The sequence below is a fragment of the Oryzias latipes genome, chromosome 3, assembly GCF_002234675.1.
Source record: "Oryzias latipes chromosome 3, ASM223467v1".
Taxonomy (NCBI): domain Eukaryota; kingdom Metazoa; phylum Chordata; class Actinopteri; order Beloniformes; family Adrianichthyidae; genus Oryzias; species Oryzias latipes.
Window position 1 is genome coordinate 24,862,049 of NC_019861.2, and position 18,706 is coordinate 24,880,754.

At 39.3% G+C, this 18,706-nt stretch overlaps 1 protein-coding gene across 1 annotated transcript in view; it reads right to left on the reverse strand.

The window, feature by feature from the left end:
- kif26b (kinesin family member 26B) overlaps positions 1-18,706 on the reverse strand; it is a 98,299-nt gene that overhangs the window by 35,531 nt on the left and 44,062 nt on the right. Inside the window, exons 4-5 of the mRNA XM_011492476.3 lie at positions 16,159-16,331; positions 9,856-10,063 (exon numbers count right to left, since the gene is read on the reverse strand). Coding sequence (XP_011490778.1) covers positions 9,856-10,063; positions 16,159-16,331 — 381 coding nt within the window. The remainder of the gene's footprint in view (positions 1-9,855; positions 10,064-16,158; positions 16,332-18,706) is intronic.

Genomic DNA, 18,706 nt, shown 5'->3' on the forward strand with positions numbered 1-18,706 from the left:
ATCGCCAGAGTGTTTTTGCCACGGGATTGGGGGGGGGGGCGACGACGACGACACCGGAGCTGACCCCTCTTGATGAGAGACTAGCGGCAAGAATTGGGGAATCCCTTAGTCGAGTGGTGACTGAGGCGGAGGGGGACACGACGCGCCAGATGCACCAGGTGACACACCCCCAAAAGCCCGCAGAGGTCCAACAGGACGGCTCGACGAAGTCGGAACCGGCTCATAAGCCACTCATCCTCGTTTGCCAGCAAGTTTTCTTGCTGTCTAAAGATGCGTTCACTCCGAATTCTTCCATTTGCCACATCTTCTAAGAGCGCAAGATCAGCCATTGTGCGTCATTACGCATTGTGATGGGGCATTTTATTTCCATCCATTTAATTACATCTGACAAGCTACAGATGTCGGTAATAATCGACGTGGAAATGGGAAATTGATCTGCGCAAATGTAATTTCTTGTTTCTTGTTGCTTTCTGAATGGTTGAGACAATCCCCAGATCAGGGGCCTCATTTATAAAACTTTGCGTAGGATTTGCGTCAGAAATGGCGTACGGATGAAACATAGGACGTGCGTACGCAAAGAAATATTCGGATTTATAAAACCGTGCGCACGCACATCCTACGCAGCTTTCCCTTAATAAATCACAACCGATACTAAATGCAGCGCAGCTTTTTGCGGCTTTATGACACGCCCATATTTGTCCATAAATAGTCAGTGAAACGCCCATAAATGAATAATCATTGATTGCGGAACCATGGCAAACACCGAGAGGAAATCAAAAAAACGTAACTTCACTCAATGTGAGGTAGAAGTTATCGTTGGCGAGGTGGAAAAGAGGAGAAAAGTGTTGTTTGGAGGGCAAAGTGTGGGCATACTAATGCCAAAAAGGCACGTGAGCGGCAAACGGTGGCAGACGCCGTAAATGCTGCAGCCTCACAACCATTCGAGGTTGTCAGCGCTCCATCGGGGGGGGGGGACACCGGAGCGCCAGATGCATGCGCCGGGGGACCAGGCAGAGCGCCAGATGCACCGGGTGACACGCGTGGTTCCTCCGAGTGCTCCTCTGTAACGCCGGGCCCAAAAGCCCGCAGAGGTCCAAGAGGACGGCTCGAGGAAGTCGGAACCGGCTCATAAGCCACTCGTCCTCATTTGCCAGCACGTCTTCTTGCTGTCTAAAGATGCGTTCACTCCGAATTCTTCCATTTGCCACATCTTCTAAGAGCGCAAGATCAACCTTTGTGCGTCATTACGCATTGTGATGGGGCATTTTATTTCCCTCCATTTAATTACATCTGACAAGCTACAGATGTCGGTAATAATCGACGTGGAAATGGGAAATTGTTCAGCACAAATGTAATTTCTTGTTGCTTTCTGAATGGTTGAAACATACGCCATACATTGTTTTATCAAAAATAAAACAAACCAAAGGCATATGCATGGATACCATAGCTTATGAAGAAATTGTTTAATATGAAAACAACTTTCCCCAGTGAACAATTAGTACGTCCGTCCGTCCGTCCGCACGCCCGCACCTATCCGCTCCGCCAGACGGACACATTAACGAGAATATCAGTTTTGTACATTATTTCGTTCTGTTAACTATATTATTTATGAGGATGAATTGCACAACATGCCAATATTGCAGAACATATTTCACTTTTCTTTTTCCAAATAAGTGTTCATTTGAATTTCTGTTGTAATTTTCGTTTTTTTGTTTTGTTTGTTTCACTGCTGATCAATCAAACGGGTGTTCGTGTAGGCTGTTAATTGTAAGACTTGCTTTGTGAAGTCTTCATGTTATTTCTGAGAGGCAGTATTGTCATTTTCACTTTCACGTGTTTCTTCCATCTGCCGACGGTGTCGCCGTTTCTCATTTCACCCGTTTTTGTGCGTACGCCTGGGTCAGAGCTTGCGTGAAGGACCGCACATTTTCCCGTCAAGTTTGCTTTTTATAAATCTCAACTATTGCGTAGAGAGTGGCGTACGCCTTCTTTTGTGCGTACGCAACGTTTATAAATGAGGCCCCAGAACATTTATTTTTTTGATTAAGTCCACTCCCTCATTCCTCTCTGAGGATTTACAACATGGTTCCAATCAATACATGTGGAGAAGTACCACCGCCAATAGTACATCTAAAAAAGGAACACAAAGCTAATGGACTCTTTATTCTATTTAGAGAAAAAAGATGGAAGAGGAAGATGATGGGATATTTATTTCAGATTAGAGAGATGGAGAGACAGGTCAATAATAACTCAACTCTCTTAGTGCTTGCACACTTTGCTCACCATTTAATATCCTGTCAGCGTTCTCATTTCTCCCTTTCCCTTCTCCATTCTGCTGCCTCTGTGTCCCTACAGTTTCATGACACATCCAGAATAGACCTTCCTTCATCATTCTGAGAAAAATTGTATTACTTAAAACTGCTGCCCACCCACTCTTATTCCTTCAGTCTTTGCCTCATCTCCTTCCCTTCAACTCACTTTCCCCCATTTCCTCTCAGCAAATAAGGTGAATCGCAGGCTTTGCCTATTTTCTCTCCACTTTCCTCTCAAGTCATGCTGCGGTGAATACAGATGTGAGCTGAGGAGAAGCACAACTGAAAGAAAATGTATTTTCCAAACACAATGGATATGGTACCTATTTAGTTTGAGATATGTTTGTGTAAAAGAAAACGCTGTGCATGTACAGTGAGGATATTCCATCATAGTAAATTCCATTTAATATATCATTTATGGAATACATTATACTGTATCATAGAATATGTGATCATAGCATAAAACAAACCCTTAAACCACATGTGTCAAATGTGGCCCGCCATGTCATTGTATGTGGCCCGCAAGAGCATAAACGTTTTTAATTTTTTATAAATAGAAAATAAAAATTGGTTTGTATTTATTCACATTTAGGGGGAATCAGAATTGAAACATATATACAATCCAACTTAAACACTGTCCATATAACCTAACCTGACAGAATCAAAAAGTTATAAGAAATAAATAATGTTATTTAACATTAAGGAGTAGTTACATTTATTTTTCATTACATGTTACCATGTCATTCAGTTACATGTATAATTTATATCTGGCCCTTTGAGGAAAACCACTATGCTGATGTGGCCCTCTGTGAAAATGAGTTTGACACCCCTGCCTTAAACAAATTCCTAAGAATTTTTTTAAGAGATGTCTGGTGACATGGTTAAAACGGATCCTCTCATTCTTCTCCATCACACGCTACGCTCAGCTAAGTCTTCGAGCCAATTTAGGAAAGGAATTTAGCCAAATGGTATTATCCAACCAAGCCTTGAAGAAGTCTGTTCAATAGTGCCTCATGGCGATGCTTCATTGCTATTGGCTGTAAAATCAATAATAGACTAAGACCTGAATCTAATTGGTTCCCAAAGACTGCAGAGGCACACATTTGATTTAACATGTGACTTGAAAGTTCAACCATTGGACACAGTCAATATTGTGGATGAGAATTATGTTTGATCATGCAATGAAGTGGCACCAACCTCCACATTGCTCCAACAGTGAATATATCTATATGTGTATTTATATGGATATAATGATATACAGTGACTACAGGTAGCGTGTAATTATGAACATGATGCAAAAGGCAAGAGAAGTTGTGTTGTGCACTTTTGTACACTACATTGTTGCCTATTCATAAAAAAGGTCTGTTACAAACCAATTATTTAAATAAGCTCTTTGTCCAATGGTTTATCTTGGTAAAAAGCAGGGTTTCTATTTAGAAATAATCAAACATGGACTTTTACATGTGTGTGCAGGTGTGTTTGTTGGTAATGCGCAGTGGTTGATGCTCAAAGCATTAATATTTCAGTGATGAGGTGGAACGAAGTGGCTGCTTTACTGAATTGCAATAACAGACTCACTCATCCATTTAAATACAAATACACTCTGGTGGACATAAAGACACACGAACGCCTGTGCACGCAAACACACACAGCCTGAGAGGAATCATAGCTACTATTAAAAATTGATTAGCTGTCATAGTGTCATCCCCCCTCCCCCCAAGGTCAAGACGCAACTCGTGATTGTGCAGGTTTGCAGGTTTCTGAGATAAAAGACAGAAAAAGAGCTCCTGCAGTTATTTACTGTCAGTCAAACGTGGAGAAGAACAGTTAAGGTGGAGATGAATAAGAATGAAGGAAAGATAAGACGTATGCATCCTCTAGATGAGAGAGATTACTTGCAGAGGGAAAAGGAGATGACAGGAAGCTAACAGAGGGCTCCTCCTCTTGGACTGCGTATTATTGCTCTTCAGTAGAGATGTGAATCAGACACGAAAATCCAAACAAACTGACAACTTAAAGAAGAATGTGTAGGCCTAAGCCCTAAGGTCGGGCAGGGCTAAAAGAAAAGCTGGAAGCTAAGATTGCAGATACCTCTACACATCACCTGATAAAATGATAGGTGGTCTAGATCACATTTGAAATTGTAAATCTGTGTAGTGACTCTCTTTCTCAGTTCGTCTGCAGTCCATGGGTTTTCTTGTGAAAGGACAGCTTTGTTTCCTGTAAGTTTTAACCACTTTAGTTTAATTTAAAAGTAATAACACCATTGCTTTTGGAGTCCCTTGCTGCATATCTGTGTATCTCCAAAGAAGCTTCCTAAGCGGTAATACATCGTTGTTTAATTTTCTACACTGATTCACATCTCCTCCCCTGCAGTCTGAGGTTTGAATAGAAGACTCCCAGCTGGCTGATTTGATTAAAGTGAGACGGAGTTTATTGACAATATGTAGAGAAGAGCTGCGGTTAGAAGTAATGGAGGGCCTTTTCAGATACAAACACCACTGTGACAGAAGCAAAGATGGATTCAGCATTGTGAGCGGGCTGAGCTCTCCCGCTCCTCCTCTGGCAGCACACACATGCAAGCAAGCACAATAGCTGCATTTCTGACCTATACAGGTTGATTTCCTCCTTAAATGTAATGTCTCAATCTGTTTCTACCATATTAACATCAGGGAAAACATTAACCCCCATCACATTCACAGGCAATGCCTGTGTATCCAGCAGGATGTATTATGCACACTTTCACAGGGGGCTTTGAGGCTTCCTTGACAGATTTCCTTCCACATGGTAATCCTATGAATTTGAGGATGCAAGCAATCGTGTGTGTGTGTGTGTGTGTGTGTGTCAGCGTGTTGGTGTGTGTGTGTGTGTGTGTGGGTGTGTGTGTGTGTGTGTGTCAGCGTGTTTAGGTGTGTGTGTGTGCATGCAAATTCCACCTAAGAAGGCAACAGACCACCACCGTAGGTGGTATTTTTACTGTGGATATGTCTCCACAATGTATGACGCAAGTTGAGGTCAGTTTCACAACAGAAGGATGTTCCACATGTAAAAGTGTTCATTTAAAGTCTCACTCCGATCATCTTTTGATCTATTTTAAAATAGTTCCCAGTGGTCTTTCAATTATGATTATGCAGTATTAAGCCAAAATAAAAAAAAACTGTCATTTTCTGGGTACATATTTTCTGCAGAGTGGAAGGGGTGAGTTAGAAATTTACCTCTGAGTTGAGGGCAGATCTGTTGGCATGAAGTAAGCACGCCCCCATTTGCCATCATCCATCTGTTAAACACTCTCCCGCTAACTTACAGCCCTAACCCAACAGTACTGGTGCAACAAAAATGGCAAACAACTATCCAGCTGCACGGTTTTGAGCCAGATGCCAACTCAGATGAGGAAACAAAGACATAAAAGGATCTATTTGTCTGAAAGTAGATGCATCAGAATGGAGCGGTGCAGTGAGGTTGTGGCTTGCCGTTGCAGGTTCTGCGTCACAGCTACAAACTTTCTCAAATGACATTTTTTCATCTGCTCTTGATTCACAACAATTTGACAAAAGAAATACTCAGAAATGCAATTTTTCCTTAAATTTTCATTACATATGTCCTCCATCATGGGACAAATGCCATAAGAACATGTTAGAAATAACAAAACACAATTTTCATTGGAGTGGGTCTTAAAAGGTGAAGCTCCACTGGATGTATTTGTGAGACGTAACCCAATAAACCAGGAGACTGTAAGGTTGCTGTGACCACTGAACCTGGGGCAAAACAGCAAACATAAGTGTGGCCAAAACAATGTCAACAGTTTTTGTTGTCAACTGTACCTTAGAGGTATTTTCCATTGTTTTTCTGCACATTTTTACTGTGGAATCATGTCTGGTCATTCTACTGTTCTAGTTTCTTTACTGGAGAAAATGGCAGCAAGAATAAAAACGTGTGGAGACAGATTGCAGGAAAGGAGGAGAAATGCAGTGTACTTGTCTTATGATGTGTTTCACAATAATATGGAGCTTCTCTGTATGCGAGTAAATACAAGCTTGAATCTGTCTCCATGACAACTGAAAGGACATCTGTCATCTCCATATGGAAATGCCGAGACAGACACTCAAAGAAGGGACAAAGTGATAGAAACATGAAAGAAACATGTGATGCATGATATTATTGCATGTAAACAAAGATTAAATAGGAAAACCTTTGAACAAGATAAAGTTTCAGGCTGTGTGTACATATACATTTAAAGGCAGAAATGGTTTTCAGAAGAAAATAAATGTTTTTCAGGTTATGTGAATGTAAAAATGTGTTTAAAAAATATTAAACAATGTTGTGGGAACAAAATAATAAAGTCTAATGTTGCAGAAATGCTATTTTTTTTGGGTTGCACATTAATATTGTTCAATATAATTGATCCTGACGTGGTATCGACTAAAGTTCTATACATTTACAAAAATGTGAGATTGACTTTATAATAGAGATGTTTTCTAAATCATGTTTACATTTAGTGAACACTTTAATCCCAAGTAATTTACACGTTTTTTTTCAATTGAGGGCAATGTGGGGTTTGATATCTTGCCTAAAGACTCAATGGCTATTAAGTCTGGGATTTAAACCTCCGGCCAATTACTTGTAAATCACTAGCTTAACCTACTGAACCACAGCCTCTCTAGATTAATATATTACGATGGGTGTTTTAGGCATTTGGAGCTTCTATAATATCAATATTGATGATGGCGGTGATTTTGTTATTGTCATAATCATCCCAACACATGTTATTCTGAATGCTATTGGAATGACCTTTTAAACGTTTATTATTTACTGTTGAATTCATCTAGGATTAATTTCACAACAAAAGGTTTTACTACATTTCATTACAAATGAGCTAAATCCATAAAAAAATAGCTTCCTGTCTGGTCTGGTATTCAGGGTGATTTAGCTGTCTCATTCATGATGATTGAATGCAAGAGTGACCATGTAGCCAAATACTTGTATAATGGGACACATAACATGATATGTAGAATACACTCGTGCACATGCATGAGGGCACAATTCTGTGTGTGTGGCAGTACACTTGCTAGGAATCTGTCTTCTTTCTCCATCGTACCTATTTTTTCCTAGCATTTAGGACACCCACCCACACAGTCAGTCAGCGAGTCTGTCACTCAATTGGAGGGGGAGGGGACAATAAAAACTAATTACATGGACGATCAATATTGCACACACTTGAGAGGAAGGTGTGATCAGGCCGTGCTGCTTCCCCAATGCACACCAGTGTGTGTGCTTCAGCAGCCGCCAGCAACATTGACAGATGACTTTTGTCAGCCTGAGATGTGTTACCGTGGTTACCATTAAGTTACATTTTGGCTTGGTACAGCAGGGGAGACAGGCATCCCAACACACACAAGCCAATGGACCTGCTTAGATAAACTGGTGAAGGTCATGATATATTACAGCAGCTTGATATTTCAGCACATTCCAGCACTCTGAGGTATTTACTGATGTTCATCCTAAAGACCAAATCACTTTAAACAGTGGCACCAAAATGAATGTTACATGAGGAAAGGTGGCTCTTATGTTTTTGTCAAAATGAACAAGACACACAAACATGTGTATAATGCCCCCTAGAATAAATTCCCTGCCAGCTATGAACCTTAGATTGAAAAAATAAAAGAACTCTAGGTTTTTCAGACAACACAGTTTTACTACTAAAATAAATACTGAGTGTTTTTAAATAGAATCCCTAGTGTAGATCAGAACCCTGTTTCCATTCCACAAACATGAAGTTTGTTCTTCCAAATGAAAACATTCCACTTACCAACATTTCAGAGACATTGCATTATGTATTTCCATGGTTCGGTAACTGATTGTGCTCTAAAAATGAAATGCTCGACCTTTCTGTCCGGTATACTCTCTATTGATCAAGTTTTTATAGTCCTCCAAATAGTCAGAAATATGTTTGACACATTTAAGCTGAGAGATCTGCTTCTTTAAACCAAAATTTTATGAAAAAAGTTCAAAATACATCAATTCAGAGTAAACCTATTTCTTTAATAGACTTTGTCAGAGTAACAGACATCGTGCTACCATCTGGTAAAGTTTCAATAAAAAGGTAAAACTGTCTGCAAACCTCATGGTCAGTACACACCAAAGACCAATCAGCTTTCAATCTTTTAAATCTGTTCTGGAACCTTTGAGCATTTTCTTCTTTCAAAAAAGGTTTTGTTTAGTGGGTTTCTTTGTACATCCGGCATAAACTGTTCCTTTGTTTTGTACCCACAATGCTGAGTAATGTTGCGTTGAAAAGGCTCAAAGGCTGGAGAAAGTTTCAGCTTGTGCCTTTCAAAGATGTTTGCTACTTTTACAATTCTTCAGCGTCCTTAAAAAATTTGCTCTAAATATTGTGAGATTTTTGGTTAAACAGTGACGTTTAAATCCACAAGTATTTTTGCTTGTTGGTGAAACACTCTAACTACACTGATAAAAGGTTTTTCCTTAAAAAAAAGTCACAGAACCATGTGTTCTGTGACTTTGTACTATTACTTATGTTACCCAAAGGCAAAAACTTAAGTTATAAAGTCACAGTAGTATCTACCAGTTGAAAAATTTGATTAGGGTTAGTGTAATATCCACTCCCTATTTCTTGCAAATGTGGTGTTTAAATGATAACATCATCTAATTAAATTCAGTTTAAGCCTAAATTTTTTATTGTGAACACTCATTGCTTTACATGATCTCCATGGCATTTTTTGTTTGTTTGTTTGAATTATGCCAGACAGAAACAAAACTGCATTTTCTTTACTGTACACATTACTAGACTACATACATTGTGTGTTGGAGTAAAAAGTTTTCCATCATGTTTGTTTTTTCTGATTAAAACGATATTGAATGAATGCAAATTGTGTTATGTTGGTGTTTTTAACAGGTTGGTGTAGCATGTTTTGCATGATGGAGGACATATACAAAGACAATTAAGATTAAAACTGCATTTCTGATGTATTTTTAATGCAAAACATTGTGAATCAGGAGCAGACAAAAAATGCCACTGGAAAAGCTCATTGCCTAAAATCTATAATCGGCAGGCTGCAAGCGCCCTGCTCCACTCCATTCCACTTGCAATCAAATAGATCCATGAACATCTTTGTTTTCCTCATCCGAGCTGGATCAAAACTGCGCGGCTGGATATTTCTGATAATGCTTTCCATTTTGTTTCATCGTTTTTACACCATTTACACCATTTTGTTAATATTAGATTGGAGTTTTTAAAGGTTTGTAAGTTGGTGGGAGAGTGTAAACAAGGGGCTAATGAGAAATGAAGGCAGGCTTACTCTACGTCAACAGTCCTGCCCACAACTCCAAGGCGGATTTCTAATGAACTCCTGCCACTCTGCAGAAACCATGTCCTTTTTTTAAATTTTCTGGTAAAAATGGTAAAATCTTAACTAAAAACCCACTGGGAACGCTATGACAATGGATCAAAAGATTTCAAAGTTTTGACTGGACCTTTCCTATTTTTTTTAATGCATAAATGTTGCCCAAAAAAAGTTAGTGTTACCTTTCCAAGTCCAGGTGTGTCCTTGATTTTGTTGGCCGCTCGCAGAAGGCATGGTGGAGCTGGGGGAGGGGCCAGCAGCAAAGCAGAGCTGAAATTTGTGGGGAACAGCGGAGGGTCACATGGTGGGGGAGATGCTGTCACTGGAGCTATGACTGCAGCCGTCTTCTGCTTCTTCTTTTTTGATGCTAAGCTCAATTTCTGAGCAGCTCTGAGGGGAAAGAGGCAAAAGAAAAACTAAATAGGAGAGTAATTACCAAAATAAAACTATTGCTTCTAACGTGTTTATGTAGTATCCATGGGTCTATATTCTCCTCCTATTTTCTGTGTTGATTCTAACTTGAGTTTTTCTCCTATTTGATATATTTACTCCCTTTAACCTGTATTTTGTTTTTTTTTTATAAAAACGTTATTATGGTAAAGAGACAAATTATATAAAGATCTTTTCTTCAAACCATTTCTTAAACCTCAAAATTCACGTGGCAAATGTTAACGCACACTCCTTTCTCCTTTCTAACGGGTAACCATAAGTCAGCAAGACATTTCCAACAATAAAACATCCCCGGCAATTATTTATTATGTCACATTGCTGTGTCATTGCTTCTGTCACGGTCTGTGTAAGGGTGGTTCATACTACTGTGTAGAAAAACATAGAGAAAGATTTAGTAAGAGCTCAAAGTGTGAGGAGATTTTCTAATGATTTTCTGTGTCGCTGTGTGTCTTCTACAGGATTTGAGAAGTCACCACTTGAACTAATTAAATTGCTGGTAGCTATAAAGTAAAAATAAAGCACCCTTAGCCAAGTCCTCACAGAGTTGTTTTTGTTACTGCTCTGATGAAATTGGATATTTTTGAGATTATTCTTAAAAACTAAAATGAAATCAGAGAAACAGGACCCATGCTCTGTGTGGAGGAGCCATATTCTCACACCATTGCCTTTCAATTAACAGTTGCAGAAATGAGAGTGAGACATTGAAAAAATAAAAAGACAGCAGTTGGAAAAGGGCTGTAAGACAGACAGACACAGGTTCAGTGACCCATGGAATGATGAAGCATTTCGCCATTTGAATGGCTCTCCCTGGAGACCTGTGTGTGTGACTTTTTCTGCTTTTGACCAAGTATTGCTGCACAATAACAGGAACAATCCTGCATGAGCAGACCATTAACTAGCTTTTCACTGTCTGCAAGATAACGTATGTACACAAAATAGGATCTGATGCTTAAAAAGGTATTTTTGTTTTATTGAAGCAGCACTCAAGCAAGATTATTGTCAAATGTTTACAAGGTTCAAGAAATACAAGGTGTTTTAAAAATAATACTCTATGGGTTTGTTTTATTCTTATACACAGTAGTTCTTATTACACTATTAAATGTAGTTTAAATAGTTTATAATGCCACTAAGAAAAAAGATTCTAATAACTGGCGCAGTGCTGCTGATGGTTGCAGGTTAAGCCATGACAATGATGGATTCTTGTGAGGTTACTTTGCTGCTGGGGATTCTAGCTTTATAACATTCACAATTTTTCCTTTTTCCCAGAAGATGCTAACCACTGCTCTATTCTTACATTCACTTATGCTTTTTAGAGTATGGCTTTTGCGCTGGAAACCTTTTAAACCATTTGATTGTTAGAAAAATATGTTGTTTGCTATAAGAAGCAATAATGTTTGTGATTCCTTTGTTGACATGTAGCATTACAATCCTGTTGTAATGCCTGCACCCCTGACCAATTCAGCTAAATCAGCAGCAATAATATGAAGCACAATTTTCACACACAATTCCTAAAAAAGAAATTTAAGATCAATTGGAACTTGGTTAAGTGGATTTATTCCATTTTGACCCTAAAATGAACCATTCTTGCATTTATCAATAAGCTCTATGTATGAGCTACACTCTTAATGTATCGTTGTCCTTAATGGTTTATTTTATCTCTTAGTCTCACCCATAACTATCCTCTCACTGAAGTATAGAACTGAGAGGTTAATGACTGCCTTTGTTCATATAGCTATCAGATTGTATATCTCCTCAGTCACTCCCCGTCTGCTGCACAAGGGCTAACCTGAACAGTTTTGTTTTTTTCTTATTTGACTGTATTTTAATTTTACAATTTTATCAATGTATTTAGCTTTTGTTGTTGTTAGCTGCTTGAATGTCCCTGCTTGGGATCAACGAAGTTTCATCAGTATCGTATTCCACTAGTCTTTGTTTCATCCTTCCTCCGTCCTTCTGTGTTTTTAATTGTTATTCTGTCTGCTTTTCCATCTTCCACACACCCAGCTCACCATCCATCCAGCCTTCCTTAGATATATCGATCCTTCAGTAAGAACTGTCTCTCCTCCCATCCACCACTTCAATTGTCTTCCTCTTGTTAAAAAGTGTCACAGGTCACAAAAAAAACACCTGGTAACAAGATGCTTTCTTCCTCTCACACAATCACAAACACTTCTGAGTGAAATGCACACACGGCTGATTTATGGCTGATTCCTTTGGACAGGGTTGTTGGTTCAGTATTTAATTACTTTCTGTTTAGTGGACCATCAGTAGGGAGGGACAGTGAGTGATGGTTAGATGTTGGTGTGAATTGTTTACGCTTTAGTGAGCTGGTCCTAGCATGGACAGCTGACTGGCTTTAATGACATTATCTATTGACACATACATGAAGTCAACTAATGGCAGACATCTCAAATCTGATCAATGTGTGTTGATAAACATTGGTTTCCTTTATATTGATGTAAAAAATTGACTTGATAGCAATTAAGTGCATTTCAGTATTATTGAGTCTGAATAGTTAAAAATATGTTTAAAAGTTGTCTTATAGTCCCACTCCAATCATCTTTTGATCTATTTTAAAAATGTTCACAGTGGTCTTTAATAATAATTATAGCACTTTTGGCCAAGATCAAAAAATATGTTGTTTTCTAGGTCGTAGTTTCGGCAGAGCAGCAGTAGTTCATTAGAAATTTGCCTCTGAGTTGTGGGCAAAGCTGGCGTGGAGTAAACCTGCCCCCATTTCCTATCATTCTTCTTTTTACACTCTCCTGCTAGCTTGCAGCCCATTACAACCGCAAATTTAGTATTACCGGTGCAACAAAAATGGCAAGCAATATCAGAGCTATCCAGATGTACAGTTTTGAGCCAGATGCCAGCTCAGACGTACATAGATCTACAGTATTTGTCTGCAAGTGGTTGCTTTGGAATGGAATGGAGCAGGGAGCTTGTGGCCTGCCCAGCATAGCACCTACGTCACAAATACGATCTTTTTCCAATAGCATTTTTTTAGCTGCTCCTGATTCACAGTGATTTGAATAAAGAAATACTCAGAAAGGCAATGTTAAGCTTATATGTCCTCTATTAGAAAAATGCCACAAGAACTGTTAAAAACATCATTTTCATTGGAGCGGGTCTTTGAATTAATTATAAATTAAACTAATGTTATGTCCCATCGTAATATGCATGAGCACATAAACATGTACTCAAGCTTTGATCAGGCAATTAAAATGCTACGTTTCCTGCAACCGTTCCACTGCTGAATCATCAATCCACTGTTAGGATGGGTGGCTGATTAGAAAAAAAAAGGTATCACTATAAAAATGAAGGCAGCACAAAGTAAGCGAGCAGCAATGGAGTAGCCATGCCCCCACTTTCACTGCCCACCTCCATTCAAAATAACTCCTTTCCAAATCACTGATTCACTCAAGACCCTCTCATTTACTCAGCTACCTTCAACACCACACATGCTCTCACACAGCCAGTCAAAACCCCAAAGATTCAATCCTTGGAGCATGTTGTTAAAAAAATTCCTTCACTGATAGAAATTCCCTCCCCCCTCAAGGGAGCAAGAGAATGCACACATGACGGCAAGTCTCTACACTGTGGTCCCCAGTGGGCCACTGCAGCACAGGGATGATGCAGTGCTGCTCTGCTAGTGTGACACATTCCCTAGAAAGATTGGTACTAATGAAAGATATTATTCAGATCTGCATTAGGGGAGGTAAAGGAAAGGTCAGGATGGAAATGGAAAGATTGTTGTAGAGAAAAAGGTGAGAGAACAATAGGTGATGTGTGGAAGAAAAGAGCAAAAGAGAAAGCAATTACTGTGAATGAAAATAGGGGGGCAGCATGGAGGGTGACGTGAGAACGAGACAAGGGATCGAAAGAGGAAAATAAGGAGGATGGGATGAAGACAAAGATTAGGTGAGAGGGCAAATGGTGGACTCAGGGATTTTGTTGTTTGCAAACCCTGAGTGAAAGGAAGACAGTGATGAGAATGTCTGCATGCAGCCCACGTTTGATAGAGAAGACCTGTAGGCAGCCAGGAATAGGATTTACCTGCCCTGCATAGCTGCTTCAACTAACCACAGACACAGACTGTGAAAGAGTATAAGCTTTCTCTGCCAATTAAACAGACTCATACAAAGTCAGACTGCTTGTGTATTTTAAAGTATTGAACAGCTAGAGCTGCAGACATCTTTTCTACTTCTACGCTTCCTCTCCTCTATTCTTGATCATAATTCATCATTTAGTTCTCCATGCCTCTGTTTGGTACAGTGCGGTTCATGTATTGTCCCTCTTTTCCTCTCCCCTCCTGGGGAGTGGGAGTGCTTCCAGACTCCAGTTGGCCCATCCGTGCTCCAGTTCCTGACCGTTTACCTCGCCTTTGCTCCCGCTCCTACACCTGGCTGTGGTTCCTGTCTCCGGCTCGACTCGCGCCTTTGACTGTCCCCACAACCACGGCTGGTTGAAGCTCGTCTGCTGGACTTTTATATATGTAGTTGTAGATTTAGATAAGTTAATTCTACTCTAAGAGTTCTGGTAAATCGCCTGTCCGTCCTGGGGGAGGATCCCTCCTTCATGTGGGCACCCCTGAGGTTTCTTCGTTTTTTCCGGAATCCGTTTTTTTTAGGAGTTTTTCCTTACCGCGAAGGGGGGTCTAAGGGCAGGGATGCCAGTATAGCATAGTCAGTTTGTTAGTTCATTTTAGTATTTTCCTATTGAACTCTTTGTATTCGTGATCCTTTTAAGTTCATGTTTTACTTCGAAGCCCATCGAGTTGACTGTTGTGATTTTGGGCTATAAAAATAAAATTGAATTGAATTGAATTGAATGCTCACTCTTACATAACATGTGTGCACACAAAGAGCTGGAAGCAGACTGTGGCACAAAGGATGCAAACACCTTTAAACTAAATAGATTCCCTCATTTATGAAATTCACTCTCATAAATTGACCAAAAGCACATGTGTGTATGTTTTTAATGTGTGTTTTAGATACCAGTACAGAAGGCTCAGTATGTGTTTTAGAATAAAGCTTTGTACACACCTAGCATGTGACGCGCGTTCAAGAACATGCTAAATGCACTTTATTTTTATTTTTCTACTGTTTACTAGCACATGTTCGCCCCCTACCGCTGGAAGAGGCTTGGTGCAAATCTCAAGAATCTTGCTTCAGGCTTTTTCTTTCACAGCTCTATTCTGATATATGAAAGACTTGGTGTCATTTATTCCGTCCAGGCACAAACCACAATTATAAATTTGTCCTCCATGATTATTTTTCTAATGATTGGAATTGAACAGGACACCATCCAAACGTTGCTACCAGATCCAAGTCCCTGACTGGTCAAAGTTAAACCTGGTTTAACTTTCAACACATGTTCAATGGCCATGCATTTTGTAGGAACAGTTTTACTAAGACTTTTCATTGAAAGTGGTTGCTTGAACACCCGTTGGGGGGACATTTGAAAGACAAACAACCTAATGTCTGCACCAGTGATGCCCACTTCTACTCACTGATAGATTACAGACATGGTGCATTATCTTCTGCTCAAGGGAAGAGGTTTAAAAATGATTATTTTAAAAGCCAAAGGATAATTTAAGATTTGATTTAAAGCAGCTCATTAGAACCAGCATCTCAGCAATTTTTCATCCACTGGGGCACACAAACACAGAGGTGTAATCCATGAATAATGTACTCATTTATTTGGAATTTGTCACGATTTGTCATCAATTATGTAGCCATATAACCAGTTTCTTATTGATGTTGCTGATCAGTTAATGTAGAATGCATTAAACTAGAAGGAAAATCTATAAACAAAACAGTGAGATATGGATAAGTGATGACTTCGCCATTATTATCTCACTTAAAATGCTAGTTTACGATTTCAAGTTTGGGATTGACTTGGAAATATCAACATTATTAGTGCAATTAACAGGATGATTGACTCAAAATTCTTGTTGTGACTGCCAGAAACTTGTGTTTTGACTGGACTTCAACCCCTTTACATCAGTCAGAGGTAAGTCAAAATTCTCTTACCTGGCAAAGAAGGAGGCAGCAGCTGAGGTGGCAGAGGGTGCTGGGATAGTTGCGACTGGAGTGTTTGATGGGGAGTTAGTGCGCGATGATGAATTTGTGTGTGCAGGAGAGTGGGTGTTGAAGCGGTTCATGGGAGCTTCAGTCAGTCCTTCTCTTGAGCCTTCTGAGGTAATCTGTTGAAGGTGAACAGAGAAAACCACGAATCTTTAAAAAAGTAAGGTGCAAAAAATTACAGCTCCATCCATCTGCCCAAAAAAATCATAAACTCAACAATGATAAAATGAAAATTAACAGTTAAAAAAGTGCATACATTTTAGTTTTGTTGTTGTGAAGTTTGACTTTTTCGCATGAGAGTCCTTAAAAAAATGGCTTTCCTTTAAACCAGCCTCCCATGATCAGTTGAGAAACTACAACATTCGGTACTTTTGTCTCCTTCAAATTCAGAAACAGAATGTGGACTCAGCATTAACAACAGAGTAAAAAACTTTTTTCTTTTTAAATCAAAAAGAGACAAAAATTAAAGATGGCTAATCCTGTGCCTAAGTGTAAAACATATCAAATTTTATGCTCTAGCACCTTTCTGTTCATCCCATGTTGAGAGTCAGTACAGCAGTAAAACCAGCTGATGTTCAATTTTATGCACGTACTGTATTCAGACAAGTTTAACGAGTGTTCTTCAATCTGCTGTAATTTATGGCCAGAATCTTTCAACATTAATGCAGAGATGATATTGGTCATGATGAACCCAGAGAGCAGAGAACTCCACACGTCCTTCACGTAATAAAGAAACTGACAGCTGAAGGTCAGGCGTACTTTCTGCGCTCTTTACAGATGTAACAAAGATTGATACATGATTCTTATCCCATAATGACAGAGGAATGAATCATTTATATGAGCTGAAATACAGGTAACATTCAGGGCTGAAGCAGATTACTGAGAGCACCTCAAATTTTCAGATGCTTAAAGTTATTTTTAGACAGTCAACTGCATAAATAGCCTTCTTATATCTTTTAAAAATAGTTTTCTCAAATATAAATTTTCATTAGGAAACATTTTTTTCATGAAAGGATTCTGTGTGATGCTAAGTTCTTTGTTTCAGAACCTGCTGGTATAAAAGAATTACACTAAAGTCTCTTAAAGTAAAAAGTCAGTAATTCAAAGACTGAATTTATCTGGCGCCTTGGAGAGAGCCATAATGGAATAATGTAGGGGTGGTATATTACCATAAAATGACTTGGAATATGATTTTCTTCCATCATTTTAGATCAAAGCTCATTTTGTACCAAGCAAAAGGATGCAATGCAACATCAATATCCTGTTCCAATAAATGCAAACTCTTATGCAATTATATGACTGTTGGCATGTATGGAATGAGGCAGTAGCACTGTCACAGAGACAAAACAAGCCTTTCTGTTTTAGCACACCCAAAAACCTGTGCATGTATACACACACACTGAGCAAAATTGTGCCTTTGTAATGTATGCTCTTTCAGCCCCCAGCAGAGCAGCTTGCAGTTAAGTGTGAGCCTGTCTGTTCAACAAGCTACACATGGATTTCTGATTATAGCTCTTCATGTTGTATCTACTGCCAGAGAGCAGAATACCTCAGTTATAACCACATGCTCTGATAGCAGACAATATCCTTCATGAGGATTAACATACTCCTGGTTTGTTCTGTATTTCTGTGAATGTCTATGTACCAGTATGTCTGCACTTCCCTGCAGCCTCACACATAGGTGTGTAAATCACCTCTGGTCCATGCATATTTACTACTGATGGCTCTGGGGTCCGAGCAGGCCGTCTAGTGCCTTGATAAATTACCTACTGTAAATGAGATGCCTCTATAGTTTATACACCACACTCCTTTGTGCATTCACACCCTGTTCGCGTTCTCAAACCCGGTTTACTTCCTCTGCATTATTAAAGGAACAGTGATGGAATAATGAAACTGCAAAGCTAGAGAAAATTCTGTGCCTTTTTACCATGTCGCTCATAAAACCTGACAAATAAAAAAAGTACTTGAGTTGCATGTAAGTAGTGGCTCTACAAAAGTTGATCATGCCTTTTGTTTGTCGATTTAAATGCGTGGATGAGTGCAGGATATTTACATGTATGTTCAAATGGGTAAAGGCAATTAAAAAAAATTAACAAAAGAAGGAAATCCATGAGAAGATTTCACAATGTTTGCAAATGCATCTTCAAGCTAGTTCTAATAAAAGGTGGACCTGCAGAAATAGAGCTGACGCAATTCTCTGAGTAAGGTCGATGACTGAAACCAGGCAGAGTTTTTTAGTAAAAGTATAATTAATCAGAGTAGTGCCTCGGGCCAAATTCAGAAATATCAGGAAGGAGGAATAACAAGTTGGCAATGGCAGTGTTAACAATGATGGTGCAGTGGTGTATGTTCCTCTTAGGCCTCTGGGTTTTCCCTGGGGACTCTGCTTTTCCTTCTGCCGTCCAGAAACATACTCATTAGTATTCGTTTTTACCAACCAAACCTGCAAAAACTTAAAGCAGCAAAAGGCTCCCTGTTCTGTCCCCTCCTGTCA